This window comes from Hippoglossus hippoglossus, chromosome 12 (genome assembly GCF_009819705.1).
Source record: "Hippoglossus hippoglossus isolate fHipHip1 chromosome 12, fHipHip1.pri, whole genome shotgun sequence".
NCBI classification, from domain to species: Eukaryota; Metazoa; Chordata; class Actinopteri; order Pleuronectiformes; family Pleuronectidae; genus Hippoglossus; species Hippoglossus hippoglossus.
This window is the reverse complement of record NC_047162.1, coordinates 7,831,117-7,851,225: the sequence shown is the minus strand read 5'-3', so window position 1 is coordinate 7,851,225 and position 20,109 is coordinate 7,831,117. Positions and strand designations below refer to the sequence as shown.

The window sequence follows — 20,109 nt, the reverse complement described above, 5'->3', positions numbered from 1 at the left end:
AGACAGGTGTGGCTATCTAGCTTTCTTTTTTCTTTTTCTCTCTTTATTACTTGCTTTATTTTCTACCGCTCTCCTGGATGGACTCGCTGTAATGCAACCTTAACATCTGACCTGTTGGATCCATTAATTCTTTACCTGAGTGTTTTTAATTTGTAACCTTTTTCTTTTTTTGTAATGTGTTTTGAAGGGATCTATTGAGATGCAGTTGGGTGTGAGGGGTGTGAGTCCATGAGTGGCGCTTTTCTTTTTCTGTGTGTGTGTGTGATCATATCTATTCCTGTGTCTGATATCTGTACCTGCAGGTGTTGAGTAAATAAAGTCTGTGTTACACTTCACCAAGCCTGTGCTCTTCTTCTTCTATCTCAACACAGTGGGGGGGGGGGGGTATCTATGGAGGATTGGTTTTCAGGGAAGGTGGTGTGGCCGCCTGTTGCACGACCCGTCACATGCATCCGTAGTTTACGAGTTTACACCGGAAATTTGCTCCCATAATGTAATAGAGAAAGCCCACACGGTTTCCCATCAGAGCTCAGCCCTTCAGTCACATGGTTCACTGGAGGTTTTCACCCAGGAGAGGGAAGGAGAAGAGAGCCGGGGCCAGGACGAGCACATCTGAGGACGCGCAGGGAGATCAGCACCGCGCCTCACTTCTTAACCCCCCCACCCCCGCCTCTTTTAATCAAAGGACAACCCGTGGCGGAGGAATACCTTTTTGTCCCCCCTACCCGTCAGAAGAGAGACTTTAACCATGTTTGTGTGATTTTTTTGCAGCATGTAAAAACTCCGCCATATTCAGCCCACCACGCCCGGAGCTCAGCCACCAGGGGTAAAACACTCGCTACTTGTGTGGAAGTTGTTGCACAGAGCAAATTTCCTCTTCACGGGAGAGGATCGAGGTTTTAGAAAAAAAAAAGCAAACAAGAAAGCAGCAGTGAGAGTTCACTTCCTTAAACTTGGTTGGAGGGTTGCAGCTCGGGAGGCGGAGGGGGGGGGTGAGGGGGGGTTCGTGTGTTGTTTGCTTGCAGTGGGATTGTGGAGGGGGGGTTAATCAGAAATGTACAGACTGCAGCATGTTTTCTCCTGTGTAACCGACACCATGTGTGGTTGTGGTTGTGTGCGTCGTTGCCTCGGAAGAAGTGTGATCGTCCAGGAGCCATGATTCTTTGCTCGGTGGGAGCGTGCTGCCTCAGCCCGGAGGCCAAAGAGGCTCGACGGATCAACGACGAGATAGAGCGGCAGCTCCGCCGGGACAAGAAGGACGCCCGCAGGGAGTTCAAGCTCCTCTTACTGGGTAAAGAGAAACTCTTTCTATTAAACTTGGATGGTATTCAATAATACATCTTAAAAGTATTTCTATATCTCTTATAAGGTACTGTATACACAGTAAGAGTCTAACCGTTATATGGTATACAGTAACAAAGTCTTTCTATAACACTTCAATGGTATATAGTAACAAAGTCTTTCTTTAGAACTTATATGGTACACAGTTACAAAGTCTATAACACTTATATGGTATAAAGTAACAAAGGCTAAATCACTATGTTATACAGTAACAGTCTAGCACAAATCTATGGTATACAATAATAAAGTCTTTCTGTAACACTTCTATAGTATACAGTAACAAAGTCTATAACACTTCTATGGTACCCAAAAACACAAGTGAAACATGTATTCATGCTTCAATACTTCCATAATTTGTTAAAAGTGTGAATAGCACTCCTTTTTAAGTAAAAGTATTCCATTCAAAACTTTTTGTATTTTATTTTTAAAGAAACATAACAGAGACATTGTTTTATTTTGTGAAATGCTACTGTGTAAAGAAAGCTGTAGCTGTAAAGTAGTTGAGTAGAAGTATGAAGTGGCAGAACATAAAAAATACTAATAGAACTGTGCTGTACTGTACTTAAGTAAATATACTCATTATTTTCCACCAAACTAAATCAACTCACCAAAATACATGTAAAAGTTATTTACAGCTGTGAAATCAAAGTATTGGTATAATATGTAAAATACCACATCAACTGTCAAGTAGTTGAGTACAAGTACAAAGTGGTGGAAAATCGAAATACTCACATACCCGAATGTACCCCAAAACTGTACTCAGGTATTGTACTTAAAAGAATAAACTTAGTTCCCTTGCACCTAATAAACTAAAGCAACTCACCAAATAAAAACATGTAAACATCATTTACTGAGAGTTCTTGTGTCTGCGATAATGACTTTCTGGTTGAATAAAAGCGGCTCATGTGACATAAGAGTGGCATCAAAAGCATCTACATGTTATATTCAAGTAAAAGTAGCAGTGTAAAAATACTCTATTACAAGTAATGGTCTGACATTCATTAGGAAGTGAACTTTGTGTACTTTCAGTTACAAATACTCAGATTGTATCAGAATGCCTCCATACAGGAACATGATTATATAATATACTATATGATTTGAAATACTGATCTGAAAATACTTCAATGTTGTTGCTGGTCAAGGTGCAGGTAACATATTATACTTAATAGTGCATTGTCACTTACTCAAGTACAAATGTGAAGCACTTGTACTTTAATATTTCTGTTTATATTTAAGAGAAGTAATGATCCTTTGTTTGAGCAGCTAATAACTCACAGATGCCTGGAACATGGCACAAGGCCCCAACTAGACTTTTGTCAGGGGTCATAAACTAAAGAGATTGGAAGCCACTGGTTTAATAAGTAAAATCTTAATCTGAAAAGTAACTTGTAACTAAAAGTACCATATTTCCCTCTGAAATGTAGCGGATTAAAAGTACAACATAACATAAACTGGAAACACTCAAGTAAAACACAAGTACCTCAAGAACTCATGTCAAGTTCAGCAGCTTAGAAAATGTACTCAGTTACTCTCCCCCACAGAATATACATTTTTAAACTTAGTTTTGCCTTGACAAGCACAAAATGCTGCTTATATATTAATGTATCACTAATATTGCACTAATGCTACAACATTAAAACTGTTCTTAAGTGCAGTGAATGTGCTTCCGCCACTGATGCGAACATACTATTGATTAGAAACTCATTAGTCTGGTCGATAAATAAATAATTGCTGTATCATCTTTGAAGGCCATGTTTTATTCCTGGTTCCTGACAAAGGGTGAATCAGCAGTGATGTTAGTTTAAGGTGTAAGGTGGTCACGTTGGTTGTGGTCCTTGTGCCTTCAGGAATGACTGACTCATTATGAATGTATAACCACACTTCCAGGTTCAAAAGTGACTTCAAGTGTGCAGTGCTGAAAAAACAGGGACTGCTTCTGTTAAAGAAATATTTGATTGGCCTGCTTGTATACTTTTGTATCGTGCCAAATAACCCTGTCAAGTGAAAATTGACACATATATTAGCACATGGATTTTACTGAGACTGAGAATGATGCACACTGCAAGTTAAAGCCCTAGATTATAGTACGTGCTGATAGTGCCGTGCTCTTATTCTCACTTCACCATGGAAGTGGCCGTCATGTATTCTGTCACATGCTGTCAACCGTGTCTGTACAGGAGGAAATGCTGCAACTTCTCCTAGTTCATTTTTTTTAACAGAAAGTCAGTGGTGAGATGACAAAATACTGTTTGACTCTGAGAACAAGCATAAGAACCAGGGAGCTAGATACAAGCCAGACCATTGTAAATAAGGTAATTTCGAGATTGCATAAGAGTGACACGTGAAAGTGCCTCAAGCACAGTACAGACAAACTCTGTTGCTTTCAGTTATTGGATTAAGCTGGTGATATTCTGAATATTACATATTGGTAACACATTCCATGATGACGTATAACTTATTAATTCATCTCATTAACAAGTCTTGTTTGTGCAGTGAAAGCCTGATGTAGCTTATTCATCCGAGCCAGAGACCTCTGTTGTTGTCCAGAGTCCGCAACTAAACCGGTGGCTCTGTGAGGCTGTACTTAGACCCAGTTGTGGTAATATTAGCATGCTAACATGCCTCGCAGTGCTAATGCTAAGATGCTGATGTTTATCAGGTATTTGCGGCAATTTGCACTCAACCCGAAGTAAGGACGAAGCTGATGGGAGTGTCAGTTGTCTTGCAGGTTATTTGGTCGCAAAGCTTTACCCGTAGACAAAATAAAGATGGACGACACGGTTGCTCCTCGAAAGTGAAGCCAAAGTGTTTCGAGTGCCACCTAGTGGCTTGCTGCAGTGTCATAAACACTGTCTCCTCCATATTAGTGGATGGGACATGGGTCTAACTACTCTAAATTGTTGATTCTGGTCTTTTAAAGCAGACACATGATACATGTTCAGTTTTTCTTTGGTCTAGTGTGTAATATTGTTTTGTTGTGTATGTAAAAGTCCTGTGTTAAAGGGAGTCTCCCTCCCCACAGAAAACACTGTAGTCTGGCCGATACTTTCTCAGTAGCCCATAATTGCTTAATGCACACACAATGGCTTGTCTGGCACAGCCCCTAACAAAGCCAGGTAAAGAGAGAGCAAAGGCCGACAACTCCTATACGCACTGGACTTGGGCCAGCGGACCAATCAGAGCAGACTGGGCTTAATGGGGAAGGGGTCCTTTAAGAGACAGGAGTTAAAACCAAGTGTTTCAGACAGAGGCTGAAAAGAGGAGCTGCAGCAATGGACAGTGTTAGGAAAGTGAAGTATTTTCTTAACCTTACAGCATCTAAATCTTTTTTTAGTAATAACACAAATTATAATTATCAACCTGAATATGAGCCTAATATGTTTCCTTTTAAGCATTTTTTATTAATAATGAATCAAGTATAACACTAGCCTTATCGTGAATATATACATGTTTCTGTACACTAATGTTGTTTATCTGGCGGTGGACAGGGACGGGTGAAAGTGGGAAGAGCACTTTCATCAAGCAGATGAGGATCATCCATGGCCGTGGATACACTGAGGAGGACAAGAGAGGCTTCACCCGGCTGGTCTACCAGAACATCTTCACAGCCATGCAGGCCATGATCCAGGCCATGAACACGTTACGAATCCCCTACAAGTACGAGCACAACAAGGTAGACCAGACTGCTGTCTCCCTGGCCTCTCTTTGCGGCCTCACTGACAGATTGAGGGTTGAGGTTTTACCACAGACAGTTCCACAGAAGCGAGCTCATGGTTTACACTCCGACACAGAAAGAGCCTGCAGTGTATATTCTTGTGTATTCAGGGAGAAGTGCCTCTGGTAATTTGCGACATTGTTTAGATTTAGGATTCTGCTGCTGCCAGATCTTTGCCTACTTACAGAGCAGGCTGTCCTTTGGAATGTACACATGATTTTATAGTGCAGGCATGTAAGGACAGGTACGCCAAAAACATGTAAGAGACAAAAGAGGAGGGGCGGCGGAGAACCCCTCATTAATCATACAGAAATCTGTCCCTGTCACAGCAACAGCAGGAGCTTATTAATCAACCAAATTTGCTGGCTTACACAAACATGCGACATTAATAAAAGTTCCAGGTAAGGCTGAGACCCAGAGGAGAAGAGTCCACTCGCTGTGGTGTCCTGTGACAGAACGAGGCAGGGGGGGGGGGGGGGGGGGGGGTGGGGGGGTCATGTGGGTGTGATGGACCTTTGGCAGCATTAGCCTGGTCTGAGTCAGCATGTGGCTTACAGTTTGCTTTCTCGTTACCAGTGAGGATGAAGTTGTGTGCACAGAATAACAGCACATCACTGACCATGTAGATATTAGTACTGAGGACCGGGGAGGACAAGAAGCCTATTTGGCCCGTGACAATTCATTAATCCCCTCCCCCAAACAGTGATTGTCCAATCACAGCTTAGCAACCTGGTCATGGCAGACCCGTCAAACTGTAATGCCAGCATATTAAGTTTTCTTGTTAGGTTCTATCCTTTCCGAAAACTTTTTTTGGTCAGACTTTGAATCAGTTCCCTTGTGGCTAGTCGCTGATATTTCTCAATGATGAGGGGGAGGGTGAGGATATGTTCGTTCGACCAATCAGCAGCCAGCTTAGGCTAATTTTAGCAGCTTGTTCTTTATTGGAGCAGAAATGGCACCAAAAACAAAAAAAAGATGCTTAAATAGCATTTTTTTTTAAATTGGACCCATCATTTCTCCAAAGAGTTGGGAACATAAAAGAAGTGAAGCAGGAGCCATGAAATCAGCTGTAAAAATGCCAGGAAAAGGCAAAGGCATCAGAGAGTGTGGCTTCCCCAAGAAATATAAAAAGGCAGCTAAAAATAAACTTCCCAGGGTGTTCTGAACGTTATACAATCCCTGCTAGCAAATTCAGTCCGCCAGAAATAACAGGAAAATACTCACTACTTTGACAGTATGTGCAGGGATACGACTCTCCAAACAGCTCTTCAGGTATTATTGAAGTCTCTTTGTAGTCAACAGTGGTGCGATAAACTGGTTAGACACATTTACATTGTGTACAGATTTATTTCTTCCATCCATCCATTAGCTATACTGTTTTTGCGCTGAGGGAGCGAGGAGACATTGGGTGAGAGGCGGGGTACACCCTTGATAAGTCGGCAGTCCGTCGCAGAGTAAGATGTATTTTACAACACCAGAATTTACCTTTGGGCGGCACAGTGGTGCAGGCCCTTTCTGTGGGGGAGTTTGCATGGTCTCCCTGTACCGGTGTGGTTCTCCTGGAGGTACTCTCCTGGAGATTTGCAGAATCTAAATTGTCCATAGGTGTGAAGCTAATAGTTCAAGCGAGAGTTCGGTAGGACACTAGCAGGAAATTTCAACAAAGACTTCACCTCCCATATGTCGCAATGTATTTAATGGGCCTCACAGAGGCTGCTGTTGCCTCTTTCTTCAGAGGTACATTATCACATTCTCCTCCACCATTGCTACGTTTGTTATTGTCAGAAACTCTGTGCTGCCCTCTCATGGATGTGTTTCTTAAAGCAAGGGTTGGCAATCCTGAAAAGCTAGCAAGAGCAGGCTAAATGCAACCAGTAGAGCCCACCCTCTCCCATAGACCCTCTTGTCAAAGCTGTGCCCCTAACACACTTGAACGCACAATGACTGACAACTGCTAGGACACATGGAATTATGTTGGCAGTGACGGCTACGTGGTTTGAAAATGGACGTATCTCTTTTTTGTATCTAAAAGCAGCATAAATGATCCTTAAGGCTGTTTATTGACGCAGAGTTCCTTGGATACAAAAGTCCCAGGCAGCAGCCGATGAGAGAAAACAGACTTGGATGAATAGTTCGCCCATAAATGTCCATTAAAGAACTTTTAACAGCTTGAGCAGATTTTTTCCAGGTGTTTTTCTGGCTGAACTGTTGCACTGCAGAAGTAGCTTTGCAGGCAGGGAAGTAAATAGAGCTGGAGAATTCTTAGAAGACAAAGGACAAAACTAGAACACATAGAAGCTTCTAAACGCTGTGTCAATAAATGCATATTAAAGCAGAAAGTGAGATATCCGGAGGGCGAACAGCAGGCTAGAAAGTAATAGTAGTCACTGTAGAAGCTGGGAATTGCAGATCTTTGCTGCATCCACTCTCAGTTTACTGTGGAGATTACAGTCCAGGATCACAGCGGGACACAAAGGCAGCTTGAATCGAGCCGCCAGTGGCTCATGCAGCAGATAAGAAAGAAGTTCAGGTCCTGGTCATGAAACCTCTTTTTCTGACAATAGTTTCATCTGTAGCTTGCGGTGTAATTATTTTATGTCGAGAAATCCCTTTAAGTTATAGTTAAAAGTCTGTAATACAGCTCCAACGCATGATTATCTTCACGATCAATTAATCTGTTGAATAAGATTATGGTCTATTAAAATGATAATTTCCTGAATGCATCTGTAGTGGGAGATGCCTGCTGGGTAAAACTTTGCCTCTAGAACCTAAACTGATCAATCTTCCATTTAAAAAAAAATTACAAAAAAAACACTGTACAAGGACACAAACATTAGATCATGAAGCACTCTGTGTTTTTGTTTCTTGGTTGGATTGTGTCATTAACATTCGGGTGTTTCATTCCACCGCCATTCAGGCCAACGCCAGTATTGTCTGTAGCGTTGACGTGGAGAAGGCGACGACATTGACGAACCCGTACGTGGATGCGATCAGGAGCTTGTGGAGCGACCCGGGGATCCAGGAATGTTACAATCGGAAGAGGGAATACCAGCTCTCGGACTCCGCCAAATAGTGAGTGTAAACAGATTCTTCAACTCCTCAGACATGGCTGAATATTTTCCACTGTTTCATCTGCCAGTTGCCTGTGTAACACTCTCAAGATGGTTCGAGATCTCTGGCTATTCCATTTAAGGTTGTTGACGAACGCAAACAACCGAAACAGGAACATCCACGATCCATATTTTATAACAAATGCCGTCTCATTGTCTCTGTGCTGGTTTTGTTTTCATTGTCTTGACTGTGCGTTGTCATCCTGTGATAACAGCTATCTGAATGACTTGGACCGAATAGCTGATACTGCTTATCTGCCAACGCAGCAGGACGTCCTGAGGGTCAGGGTGCCCACGACGGGTATTATAGAGTACCCCTTTGACCTGGAGAACGTGGTGTTCAGGTGAGTGTTTTATGCTGCTGTTAAAGTTTGTTTATGTTGTGGTGGTTTTTATTATTGCAGCTGAGGCCCACGAGCAGTGAACAAAAAGGGGTATTTAAGGATAATAATATGGTGACATGTGGAGTTTAACATCACTATTTATTTAATAAAATTTCTATCATGATATATTTCCTGGAGTTTAAATACATTATGTGTTTATGGATGAAATTACAAGAAGGTGGGACACAGGCTAATCCACTATTAATTATAATAATAGCAACTACTACCACTACATCAACAACAACACAATCCAGTGAAACAAACAAGTCGCAGCAGACATTGACCTGAAATGTCCCTCTCAGTGATTGTACAACACCACCCACAACAACCTTAGCATACCCCAGGAGATAACAAGGTCATAAATACCTTAGTATAACCGATATAGTACAATCTGTACCACCTGTACTGTCACAGCATCCAACCTCATATGAGTTAGTTTAACAGCTTCGTGGAAGATAACATTTGCATCTGTTTGTAGACATACTTGCAACAGGGCAAGTGGGGCAATGGGAGCCCATTACTTTGAAAATAACTCAGCTCAATGGGAATTATCTATATAATATTGTTTCTACACTTATTCAATGTTTTATCATGAAATTATGCACAGTCACTCATGGTCCCCAGATGATGTATCCTGTTGATTTATTTGATGAATGTATCAGATAGAACCATATGAACGTATTACACTGACCTGTTTAGTTTAATCATCCTCTCTACATCACGTACAGATAGTAAATGACCAAATACCAAACAGCACAGCCTCAGAATTTGATAAAGCTGTGTATAAATGAGCAATGCCAGAGCCCATCATCTATGGTCTGATAACAAAATAGCCTCCGGGGGTAACGGCCAATATTTTGGGGCCTCTGGTGTAGACAGCAGAAATCCGGGCCAAGACTAGTCTGACTAGTTTCTTCAATCACAAGAGTCGAACGTGTCTCCACACAAAACACAATTAGCATCACTCTTTGTTGGTGCTTCAGGTCCAGATGACATTTTGGCTAATCTGTTCCACCTCTTTTGCTCTCCACGTGGAATGTTTACCTGCGGGCAGCCAAAGCCTGCACAAAGGTGATTGGTTAAACTAGAAACAGAAACCAGGAGGATTCTGGCTACAGACTCTCTTCCCTCGCCTGCCGATTCTGCATATATAGATTAGTAAATGAGTAATATGATGACTTTTGTTATTGGCTGTAGGATGGTGGACGTGGGTGGCCAGCGTTCGGAGAGAAGGAAGTGGATCCACTGTTTTGAGAAAGTCACGTCGATCATGTTCCTGGTGGCGCTCAGCGAGTATGACCAGGTCCTCATCGAGTCAGCCAACGAGGTACAATGCTGCAATCACAAGGACATCTCTTACTATATATCCCCTGTTAGTGTGCACATGGAAAAGAAAGGGGCTCAAAAGAAAGAAATAGGAAAACAGAGAGACATTGTTTCCTTTGTTTAAAGACGAAGCTGTTAGGTGGAGATGATAACCTAGATTTCCACAGAGTCCAGCACTATTCCAGTTTCCCCCTCTCCCTGTATCCATTTCTCTTCCCTTTCTATTTTTTCTCTCTCTTTCTCTGGTCACAATGACAGACCGACCCTCCTTGTGTGTCAGTGCATGTCGTTCACCTGCAGGGGGAGCTGTTTAGTTGCTCTGTTCAGCCGAGTGCAGCTCTCAGCCTGGCTTGTTCACTCGATGAGATTATTACAGCCAGGCTGAATTTGCTTGCACAGGCAATCACTGCTGAAGTGTTGCTCTCCGGCACTACGTCTGATTTTATATTGCTGCTCACGCTGAGATGTCTGTGTCTGTGTGAATTTCAAAGAACCGAATGGAGGAAAGCATGGCCTTGTTCCGGACCATCATAACCTACAAGTGGTTCAAAGACTCCTCAGTCATCTTGTTCCTCAACAAGATCGATTTACTGGAGGAGAAAATCATGTATTCACATTTGGTCGACTACTTCCCTGAATACGATGGTAAGAGGAGACGGTCAATTCTCGACAAAATCAAATTGTCTTATTTTTAAAAGCTGCTTTCAGACATGAACACTGGAGATAAGAGCCACTCGTCCAGACATTTTTCTAGAGTTTGTCTTTCACATATGAAGAACGCAGCAGGGGTTTGTCCGAGTCAGACAAGTTGTCAGCATCATCTACATGTATGACACCTCTTTTACATCCTCAGATATTTGTTATATATATATATATATATATATATATATATATTGTTTATTGTTTTTTTCCAGTTTTGTGTTAGAAGCATTAACAACTTGCCCACTCCATTGCAGTGAATTCTTCAGACATTTTCAAGCTGTATTCCCTCATGGGCTCACTCGGACATTTTACTAGGGGGGGCTGGCAGAAACTGACTCTGACTCTTGTGTTCTTACATTCAGCCTCTCCGTATGATTTCAGGAGACTGTCCGGAGTCCAGTTCATGTCTGAAAGCAACAATAGTCTCATTTGAATGTTCTGCAATCATCTGTTATCTCAGTGCCGCTCTGAGCTTTTATCGAACTGCAGAAATAAGCCGGTGATTATAATGTGTTCTCTTTGCCCTCCGTCTCTTTCCACCAGGTCCCCAGAGGGATGTCAAAGCAGGAAAAGAATTCATCTTAGACATGTTTGTCAGCCTCAATCCAGTCGAGAAAAAAATCATCTACTCCCACTTCACTTGCGCCACAGACACAGACAACATTCGCTTTGTGTTCCGCGCGGTGAAGGACCACATCCTGCAGGAAAACCTGGAAGTCTACAACCTGGTTTGAAAAAAAACGTCAGGGTCCAATCGGCTCCACGCGGCCGGCAGTCAGGAGAGCTCTGCGGTGATTCAGTTTGCCCCACGCTGCTACTGAACACTATAATCCAACACAGGAAATCGAGAAGCTATATAGAGCTTGTCGCCAAATGACTGTACTACTGATGTATTTCAAAATTTTCCTGTGAGGCTCTTTGACAAATGGACGTCTCCAGCTATAATGAAGCGTGTCCTGACAATTAAAGGGCCTCCTTAGCGAGGAGTCTTATTATTGTGCGCACTCTTGAAACGTATGGAGCTCTTTGTGAACGTTGTTGAAGAACAGTAACGGTACGAATGCACATTGATGGATTGAGAGAGGGGGGGGGGGGGGGGGGGGGGGAGTATTTCAGTGGCCTCAAAAGCCTCTGAGGACCAGTAATGTACGAGGTCTGTCCTTCAGGTAATCTGTGGAAGTGGATGTAGACTAACTGCAATGCAGCACCTCACATCACTAACCCGAGTTGGTCATAGTTTATTTTTTTAAGTTAAACGTACGAAACAGTGTGAAATACTCTAAATGCTTAGTTTGTATCAGGACTCAATGATAAAACGAGTCAAACACTAATGACAATTATTTTATCAGAGATATTGATTTGCACACTTGTTCCTTTTGTAGCATTAGCGTCGTAGCGTTAGCTGACCGTCTGTGTGTGTGTGTGTGTGTGTGTGTACCTCAATTCATTGATTATGATATTCACTCTGGCATTGTTCAGTGTTAAACCACTTTGTTTTTTGTGAGCACAGCTTTGGTATATTTTTTATAATTTAACCCACATTTCAAAAGAGACATCCGCATTCCTTCTTTGAGTCTTCTATCAAAAGCTATAGAATAAAGAGATCAGGGACTATTTGTTTGGATTTTAAGTAGTCATTGTTGCCTTTAAAATCATCTGCTATAATGTCTCTCGCTCCATTGTTTATTTGAATGCATGGTGTAAATATTGCATGGTACAGTATTTTCATAGATAGTGCGCTTCAAAGTGTTAAAACGCTCTCTGCTGAAGAGAGAAGAACCTCGGAGGCATTCAACCAGTACTTTTGATATTAATTCATATACTTTTGAAGATATCAAATGCATGAATAAAAAATCGTATCAAAGCGTATCCGCAGCAGGTTTACACGACCCCCTTTCCTTCTTGTTAAAAAATAATTACTGTCTAATTTGCACGGTTTCTTTGTCACTGAGATGTCTTAACAAACAAGTCTTGGTGTTTTTTTGTAATCTGGATAAATAAACAGACATTTTTTCTGTTCATTTGCTGCTCAGATTGTTTGTTTGCTCATCGCACCTTTTGTTTGCCCATTCAAGTGTTTATCTCCCTGGCCGCTCGGAGTCCGGCTCCAGATGTCGGTTGGAAAATCCTCCTCCGTGATGCATCCATCTGGCCGGAGCCCGCAGCAGCACTTATGTTAGAGGTCCATATTTTTGTACTGTTGTGCACAGTGGTTTATATGGGGTGGCAAAGCCCATTTATTTCTGGAGGAGGACAGGCGCTGAATGCAACATGGCAGCAGTACATGGCACTAGTGATGTGCAGCGATGGTTGAAGGGGTGAGGAGGCTGCTGGCCACATGGTCCTTGGTGGTCCGGTTCCCATTGTTATCACTGCAGACTCAAACCTGTCCTGAATCAATCTATCTTTCAACAGTCCAGCCCCATTACCTAATATACTATAATAATTACTGGGGCTGAGACAATTACTTTCACTACTGATTAATCAAACATTTTCTTGACTTATCATTATTTTGTCTGTAAAATGTCAGAAAATATGATTTTTCCAGAGAGAATCCTCATATTCAAGAATTTTTTGAAATGCTTGATTAAAAATGAATCAAAAGATTAGATGGATATCAAAATGCAGAAGTTACCCATTAAGTTGCAACCCAAACATTTGAGTGTACTGTACACAGTGAACATTGTCTGATTATTTTCTTTTTTAAATCAATGAATTGTTTACTCTATAAACCCCTAAAATATTCAATTTGGTAATGTATAAAAAGAGTAAAGCCAAAGTTGTTTGAAAAGCTTGTTGTAATCTTTTGTCTTTGTTGCATGAGAATTGCCTTAAAGAGTAATTTAACTCCACTTGTGGTCCCTCTAGTGGTAACACGTCACCCTGCTGCAGTGATGTACGGGCGCGCCACATAGACTGTGTAAAAAGATACACATCCCATCTCCACTTCCCCCCACTATCCAGAACTGAAGCCAAAACATTGCAGATACAAACGCTGCCATCTTGCACATTTGGAGTCGGAGTCTGGGCAGTAGGGATCAGGGCATGGAGCCTTTTTACAGACAGTCGATGGTGCAGGGGGAAGTTAGAAAACTGTGTTCATCCTATCTGGATTATTTGCAGTGAAGATGTTATAGTCGATGTTTTGCACAAAATGAAACTGAACCCGCCTGTCAATTCAGTGTTTACTATTATTGAACACATTGTGTGTCCAAATTGCTTTGCACTTTCTCAGGCAATTAGATAGTCATAATAATACGATAGTCATGCCAAGCGTTAAGTCAATAAGATGAAGGGTTGGTGAGCATTCCACAGACAGACAGACAGACAGACAGACACTTGGGGAATAACTAGGTAGATGTCATTATATAGACTTTATCTCAGCACCCTTAACTCTGTCTAACTTCCAGAGTCCCTGCTCCATGACGTTTCTTCCCCTCCTGCCTCATTGTGGGGTAAAGAGTTTCAAATTCAGAGGCACATGGGAGTATGTGCACCTGTAAGTAGATACACATGATCTGACCACACACACACACACACCTACATTTGCATTGGCTCCGAGTGAGAACCGGCCCAACCTCCCTCCTCCTCCTCCCGTGCACAGCAGGAATGTGAAATGCACCTGAACTCGTTCCTGCAGGAGGAAGAGTGAGTAAAGTATGTCGCCAACCAACCAACCCACCTGTTCCGGGACATGAGTTCCCATGGTAGGACTGAGGAAGACCATTATCCATTCATACCTCTAACTCCACTTCCCATGTGGCGTTGGTTGATCATAAAAAACTGAAGCAGCCGGTAGAAGTTGGACAATGGAGTGCTGCATGTCTGCCGAGGACGCAGAGAGACACAGGATACACAGATCAATAGAGCAACAGCTCCGTCGTGATGAGAAAAAGTCTTGCCGGGAGTTTAAGCTGCTGCTGTTAGGTGAGTGTCTGTAGAGGTTAGTGGCGATTACACATGTTCACTGTGTGCCAGATCATTTGTAAAAACACATGTTTACCCACTGCCATTCTTAACAGTGGCAATCCAAATGATTCAATACAAAGACTTTTAATCAGTCAATATTATGCTGAAAAGTGAAAAAATACACCTAATTATATGTACACTTGTATATTTTTCCAATGTGACATATTAGTCACATCATTGTATAACAGAAACAAACCTGTTCAAGCAGACCTTCCTGTAATGATGATTCATTCACACGTCATTGTGATTTGGTGACACATAAATCAGCCCAACTGTATTTAGTTTGTTACTATGTGAAGTTTCATGGCGTATATTTGAGATAAACTGCTGTTGTTTTTTATGAGTTTAGATATATTATAAATATTTAATCAATTTGGTTAGTATTTGTATTTCTTTCTAACAATACCTTAAATTTGTGTGTGTGTGGGGGGGGGGGGGCTGCAACCTTTGTTATTTTTAATCAGTCACAAAATCAATCAATCAATAGTTTCATGTGAAAATTCTTTGATATTTTATGGTCAAAACTACAAATTGATTAAAATTCTGAAGATAAATTGATAATTAAAATAATTATGAGCTACAATACTAACATTTCCTAGTGATGCTTTGAGCTGACTGAATGCCAACATCGGCATGATAATAAGCTCACAATGACTATGCTAACATGCTAATGTTAAGCGGGCATACTGTTCACCATCTTACTTAAGTATATCAGAGGCTGTTTTATTTATAAAAGTATAAAAGGTCAAATTCTATTCATTTTATGTTGATGGCATTACATTACAAAGGAAACAATCATCAATACCTTGGTAATTCAATTTGAAGGGACCAAATTTGTCTGTGCCAAATTTCATCAAAACTCATCAAAGTCAAAGTATTGTCAACGTTATAAGAATTCATCTTTTGGTCACTGAGAAAATCTGCTCAAAATTTCCGGGAAATTCATCAAATAATTGTTGAGATATTTCACCATAACCAAAAGTGTCATCCTCTGGGGACCATGATCCACCTAAAGGTTTTGGAGATAATTCAGTCTGGACGCAGGCAGTGGACCGACCAACTAATAGATATTATCATGACCTAACGCCACACAAAAAAGGAGCGTCTTTGCGGAGACAGACGGTGGACAGCTTGTAGTAGAAACTAGTTTCAGTTATTGTTTGCAGATTGTGACCAACTATCATTTTATTTATTTAAAAGATTGTGAGTTGAATGTATCAATTCAACAGGGAGGACGAAAGTATTTGAATCAATAGATAGCGAGGCTATGTTTTTGTGTGCACTGTTCCTTTAAAACAGTGGCAGGTTATCCTTTGCATTCTTCAAATAGTTGGTGAAACCCTGATGAGTCAGCGGCTTGATAACCTTCATAGTTGTTTCTCCCCTGATTCAAATCAAACTAGAGTGCTGCATTTTTTTCTGGAGTTTTTTTTGTAAAAGCCATATAGGTCGACAACACAGTGCATACGGGCTGTTTTCTTTTTTTTTTCATTTTGTTTCTTTGCTTCGTCTGAATTGCCAAGATGCATTTGCAAAACAAAGTCAGGTATGTTAAAAGTGCAGAACTTGAAAGAGAGAACAATACGGGGCAGAGCAACATTTTGACAACCGGGTAGATGAGTAAACACATTGTGAAATGTATTACAGCTCCTAATAGCTTCAGTTGAGGCCTGTTTTCTTCCCAGAACTATCAAAACAGCCGCACTTATAAAAGCCCCACTGTTGGTTATGTTGGAAACAATACACGAGACATGAAGGACTTTGTTTAAAGGTCAGCGCTACTTTAAACTTCAACTTGAGTTAGACTGGTCGGAGAACAATATCCTCCTGTAAAGGTCAGTCTAATGGTTAACATTTTTAAGCATTTCAGGTGGCGAGCTGACACTTTTATCGAGAGTATAATTTACAACCAGTGGGCAGGAAGCAGTTCACTGGCTGTTGATTGACGTGTTGACTTAGCCAGGATCGAATGTTCCCTGCAGACTAAAAAACTCAAATACACACAATAACAAACACGTTTAATTCATATTGTTTATTTATATATTTATTTTTACCTCCAACGTTATGTTTTCAGCAAAGTGCCTTGTTTGTTGGTTGGTTGGTTTGTTTGTGTGCTAAATTAAGGAGAAACTACCTAATGGATTACCATTAAAGTTGGTGGAAGGATGCGGTCGGGGTCAGGGAAGAACCCAAACAATTTTGGTGCAGATCCAGATCAGGAAGATAGAGCATTTTTTTTAAATTTTCACTTAATATGAATTGTAATTAATCTTGATGAAAAAATCTGGCATATTCAGGGAGTTGATATCTAGTGTGTGAGAAATTTGGTGCACCTTGATTGAATTTCAGAGGAGTGTTGGGCCCCTTAGGAACTATTGGTGGCTTGCTTAAACTTGATTCCACTGATGCACGCATACACACCTCTTTGCCTGAGGGGTGGGGGGGACTATTACAACCTGTGAAACTACAGCCTGTTCTCATTTAAAAAACTGTTTTGTTGCAGCTGATTGGTGTTCAGATTATGTATTTCTCAGTGCATGTCACAGTTTCACATATTTCTGGCTTTGCTTTTAATCTTATTGTTCATCTCATCCTTCGGTCTCATCCACCTAATTTGCTCAGGGACTGGTGAAAGTGGGAAGAGCACTTTCATCAAACAGATGAGGATCATCCATGGCAGTGGATACAGTGAAGCCGACAGGAGGGGTTTCACTCGGCTGGTGTTTCAGAACATTGTCACAGCCATCCAGGCTCTGATCCACGCCATGAGGACGTTACAGATTGACTACATCGACGTGCACAACACTGTGAGAAACCTTACAGGTTTAAAAAATAAAGACAATGATAATTCTTTTGCAACATTTTATGAAACTCGGTGTGTCACTTGCGCTGCACTCACACACTAACACCTTGTGTTACCGCCTGTGGGCATGCACAGCACAGAACAAAACAACTTTTGTGTGGATGTCTTGTGTGTCAGAGTCACGCGGACAAGCTGAGCACAGTGGACGCAACCATGGTGTCCGCTCTGCAGCCTTGGCAGGTGGATGCCATAAGGAAAGTGTGGAATGACCACAGTGTTCAAAGGTGCTACGACCGCAGGAGGGAATTCCAGTTATCTGACTCTGCCAAATAGTAAGAGTCTTATATTATAAAAAATCGGATCATTTACACAAGCCCAAGGATCTCCCAGAGAACCAAAGCAACTGTTCATTTGCATCAGCTCAAATACATGTGTGGATTCATTCAGATAAATGTGAAATAAAACTGGGCATAAAGTGCAGTGTTCTGTGTGGTGTTCTCTTCTATCAGGTCAAGAGTGTGTTAGGCTGTTAAACTTGATCCATTGTTTGTTAACTTTTCAGTTACCTGAGCGACTTGGACAGAATCACAGGCCCGTTTTACATCCCGACCCTGCAGGACATCTTGAGGGTCAGGGTCCCCACCACAGGCATCATCGAGTACCCCTTTGTCCTTTCCAAAGCTATCTTCAGGTAGCCTGCTGCACTTTATCACCTGCTACAGAATAAATATAAGATCATTTATAACAATGATGGGTTTTCTGAGCCAAGCTACACAATGTAGCGATGTAAGGAACGATTCATTTAATAATCAAGCCGCGTTGATATTTTATAGGATGGTGGATGTGGGTGGTCAGCGTTCAGAGAGGAAGAAATGGATCCACTGTTTTGAAAATGTCACATCCATCATTTTCCTGGCGGCCCTCAGCGAGTATGACCAAGTGCTTTATGAAAATCCAAATGACGTAAGCTCACATCAACATTTTGCTTAGTGGTGGTCCAAAAATATTTCCTCCATCTATTTCCACATTGTGGACCCTTCTTCGTTGTCTAAAGATTATCTTTCCCCTTTCCCTAGAATCGACTGAAAGAAAGCCTCGCCTTGTTCAAGACCATTCTTTCATACCAGTGGTTCCAAGAGACCTCCACCATCCTCTTCCTGAACAAAACAGACCTGCTCGAAGAGAAAATCTCACAGTCCCATTTGGCAACTTACTTCCCAGCCTACAAAGGTAAAGCATGTTCTGCTCTGTCACTTCCTGTTTACTCTTGAGTGGACGGCATTTGCTCTCTGCCATTTCATCTATATTTCTGTGTTCTAGACAGTTGTTAAACAAAACAAGCACTTTGAAGACACCCCCGTAGTTTTTTCTAATTTTATTCAAGACGAAGATTGTCAGTGCGAGAGCAGGATTTTGTAATGCTTTCACTCAAAACCCTGCACTCGCACCTTAATAGCCCCTGCTTATGCTTTAACTGTGTGCTTGCACTCAGATATTATGTTGCTCGGACCGATTTCCTGTTCTCCCATCCCAAAGAATGCCAGTTGTAGTGTTGATAAGTGAAATTAGGAATTTCTTCAAATTTGGCACAAATTTAGACTCATTGATTGATTATTTATTAGATTTGGGCGTCAAAGGTTTCAGAGACCTCATATGAGTCTGTATGTCACGAGTTTTCGGCAACAATTACTCTCATGATAAAACATTTTCTCTGGCATATACAATACTTTGTGGTAATAACCATCTGAAATTTCACTTTCCTGTTCGATGCAGAGTAAACTCTCTAACGTTTGTTATATTAGGAGTGAAGGAGTGACAATTTTTGACCTTGTCTGTTCTCTCAGGGCGTCGGAATGATGCTGAATCTGCCAAAAAGTTCATCCTGCAAATGTACGAGGAGAATCACCGAGGACATGAGAAACACCTTTACACGCACTACACCTGTGCCACGGACACCCAAAACATCCGCATCGTCTTCAAAGACGTCAAAGACACACTCTTCAGAGATATCCTGAAAGGGTTCAACCTCGAGTAAAAGAGGCCAGGGGACAAAGCGATTTCTTTCACCTTTAGGAACAAGAAAGTCACATGGTGTAACAGGTTCACGGACATTTTCTCTTTTATGTGCTGTTGGCCCTCAGACAGCACTGTCAGGTAACATGTTTATGTCAGTACTGTAAAACACTGACAGTTTGTGTCTGTGCCCTGTTTTTCAACACAGTTCATCACACAGTTTAATATTGGGTATTTATATTTGCTACAGGAGGGAAATGGACACCTGCAGTGTTGGTTAATGTTTCTACAGAAGTGTTACTATTCCAACATTATTCTCTGAGAATCAGCCAACGGTAGCAAACCGGTTTGACAGAGTCTGATTTATCAAGAATTGAAGCCACTCTGCATTGCTACATTGGGAGGAGCAAAAAAAAGGATTGTCTACTGGGAAGTTCAGTGTCTTAAGTTTTATTTATACTTTATAATATAGTGTGCAACAACAACCACAAGCATGTAGGCTGTGAAAAAGTCACTTAATACATATTAAACCAAATGCATGTTTTTAAACAAACCAAATTCTGTGCCGTTCTTCTGTCAATTTGCACATGTTTTTATTTTGAGGATAAAAATACATAAATATAAGAAAAGAAAACCCATAGGAATGTGTGATACTGTCGCCGCAGACTGTTAATTTGGACACCTCCTGTCTGCGCCCGAGCTCCAGGCGTGGCCACACCGAAGCTGTGGTAACAACCTTTGTACCAA

The 20,109-nt window shown here is 41.4% G+C and overlaps 2 protein-coding genes across 3 annotated transcripts; both read left to right on the top strand.

The window, feature by feature from the left end:
- The first annotated feature begins 474 nt into the window (after positions 1 to 474).
- Positions 475 to 12,598, top strand: LOC117771862 (guanine nucleotide-binding protein G(q) subunit alpha-like). The gene is made up of 8 exons (XM_034602691.1): positions 475 to 826; positions 1,135 to 1,291; positions 4,830 to 5,014; positions 7,974 to 8,128; positions 8,382 to 8,510; positions 9,747 to 9,876; positions 10,367 to 10,520; positions 11,121 to 12,598. The coding sequence occupies exons 2-8, from the start codon at positions 1,156 to 1,158 to the stop codon at positions 11,309 to 11,311; spliced, it is 1,080 nt and encodes a 359-aa protein (XP_034458582.1). The 5' UTR covers positions 475 to 826; positions 1,135 to 1,155; the 3' UTR covers positions 11,312 to 12,598.
- Positions 12,599 to 14,190: 1,592 nt separating this feature from the next.
- LOC117771863 (guanine nucleotide-binding protein subunit alpha-11-like) lies at positions 14,191 to 19,924 on the top strand. 2 transcript variants are annotated; one of them, XM_034602693.1, is made up of 7 exons: positions 14,191 to 14,504; positions 17,169 to 17,353; positions 17,527 to 17,633; positions 17,912 to 18,040; positions 18,183 to 18,312; positions 18,426 to 18,579; positions 19,194 to 19,924. In XM_034602693.1, the coding sequence occupies exons 1-7, from the start codon at positions 14,387 to 14,389 to the stop codon at positions 19,382 to 19,384; spliced, it is 1,014 nt and encodes a 337-aa protein (XP_034458584.1). In that variant the 5' UTR covers positions 14,191 to 14,386; the 3' UTR covers positions 19,385 to 19,924. The 2 variants fall into 2 exon arrangements, with proteins under 2 accessions (XP_034458584.1, XP_034458583.1); XM_034602692.1 differs by having other exon boundaries at positions 14,196 to 14,504; positions 17,527 to 17,681.
- Positions 19,925 to 20,109: the final 185 nt, after the last annotated feature.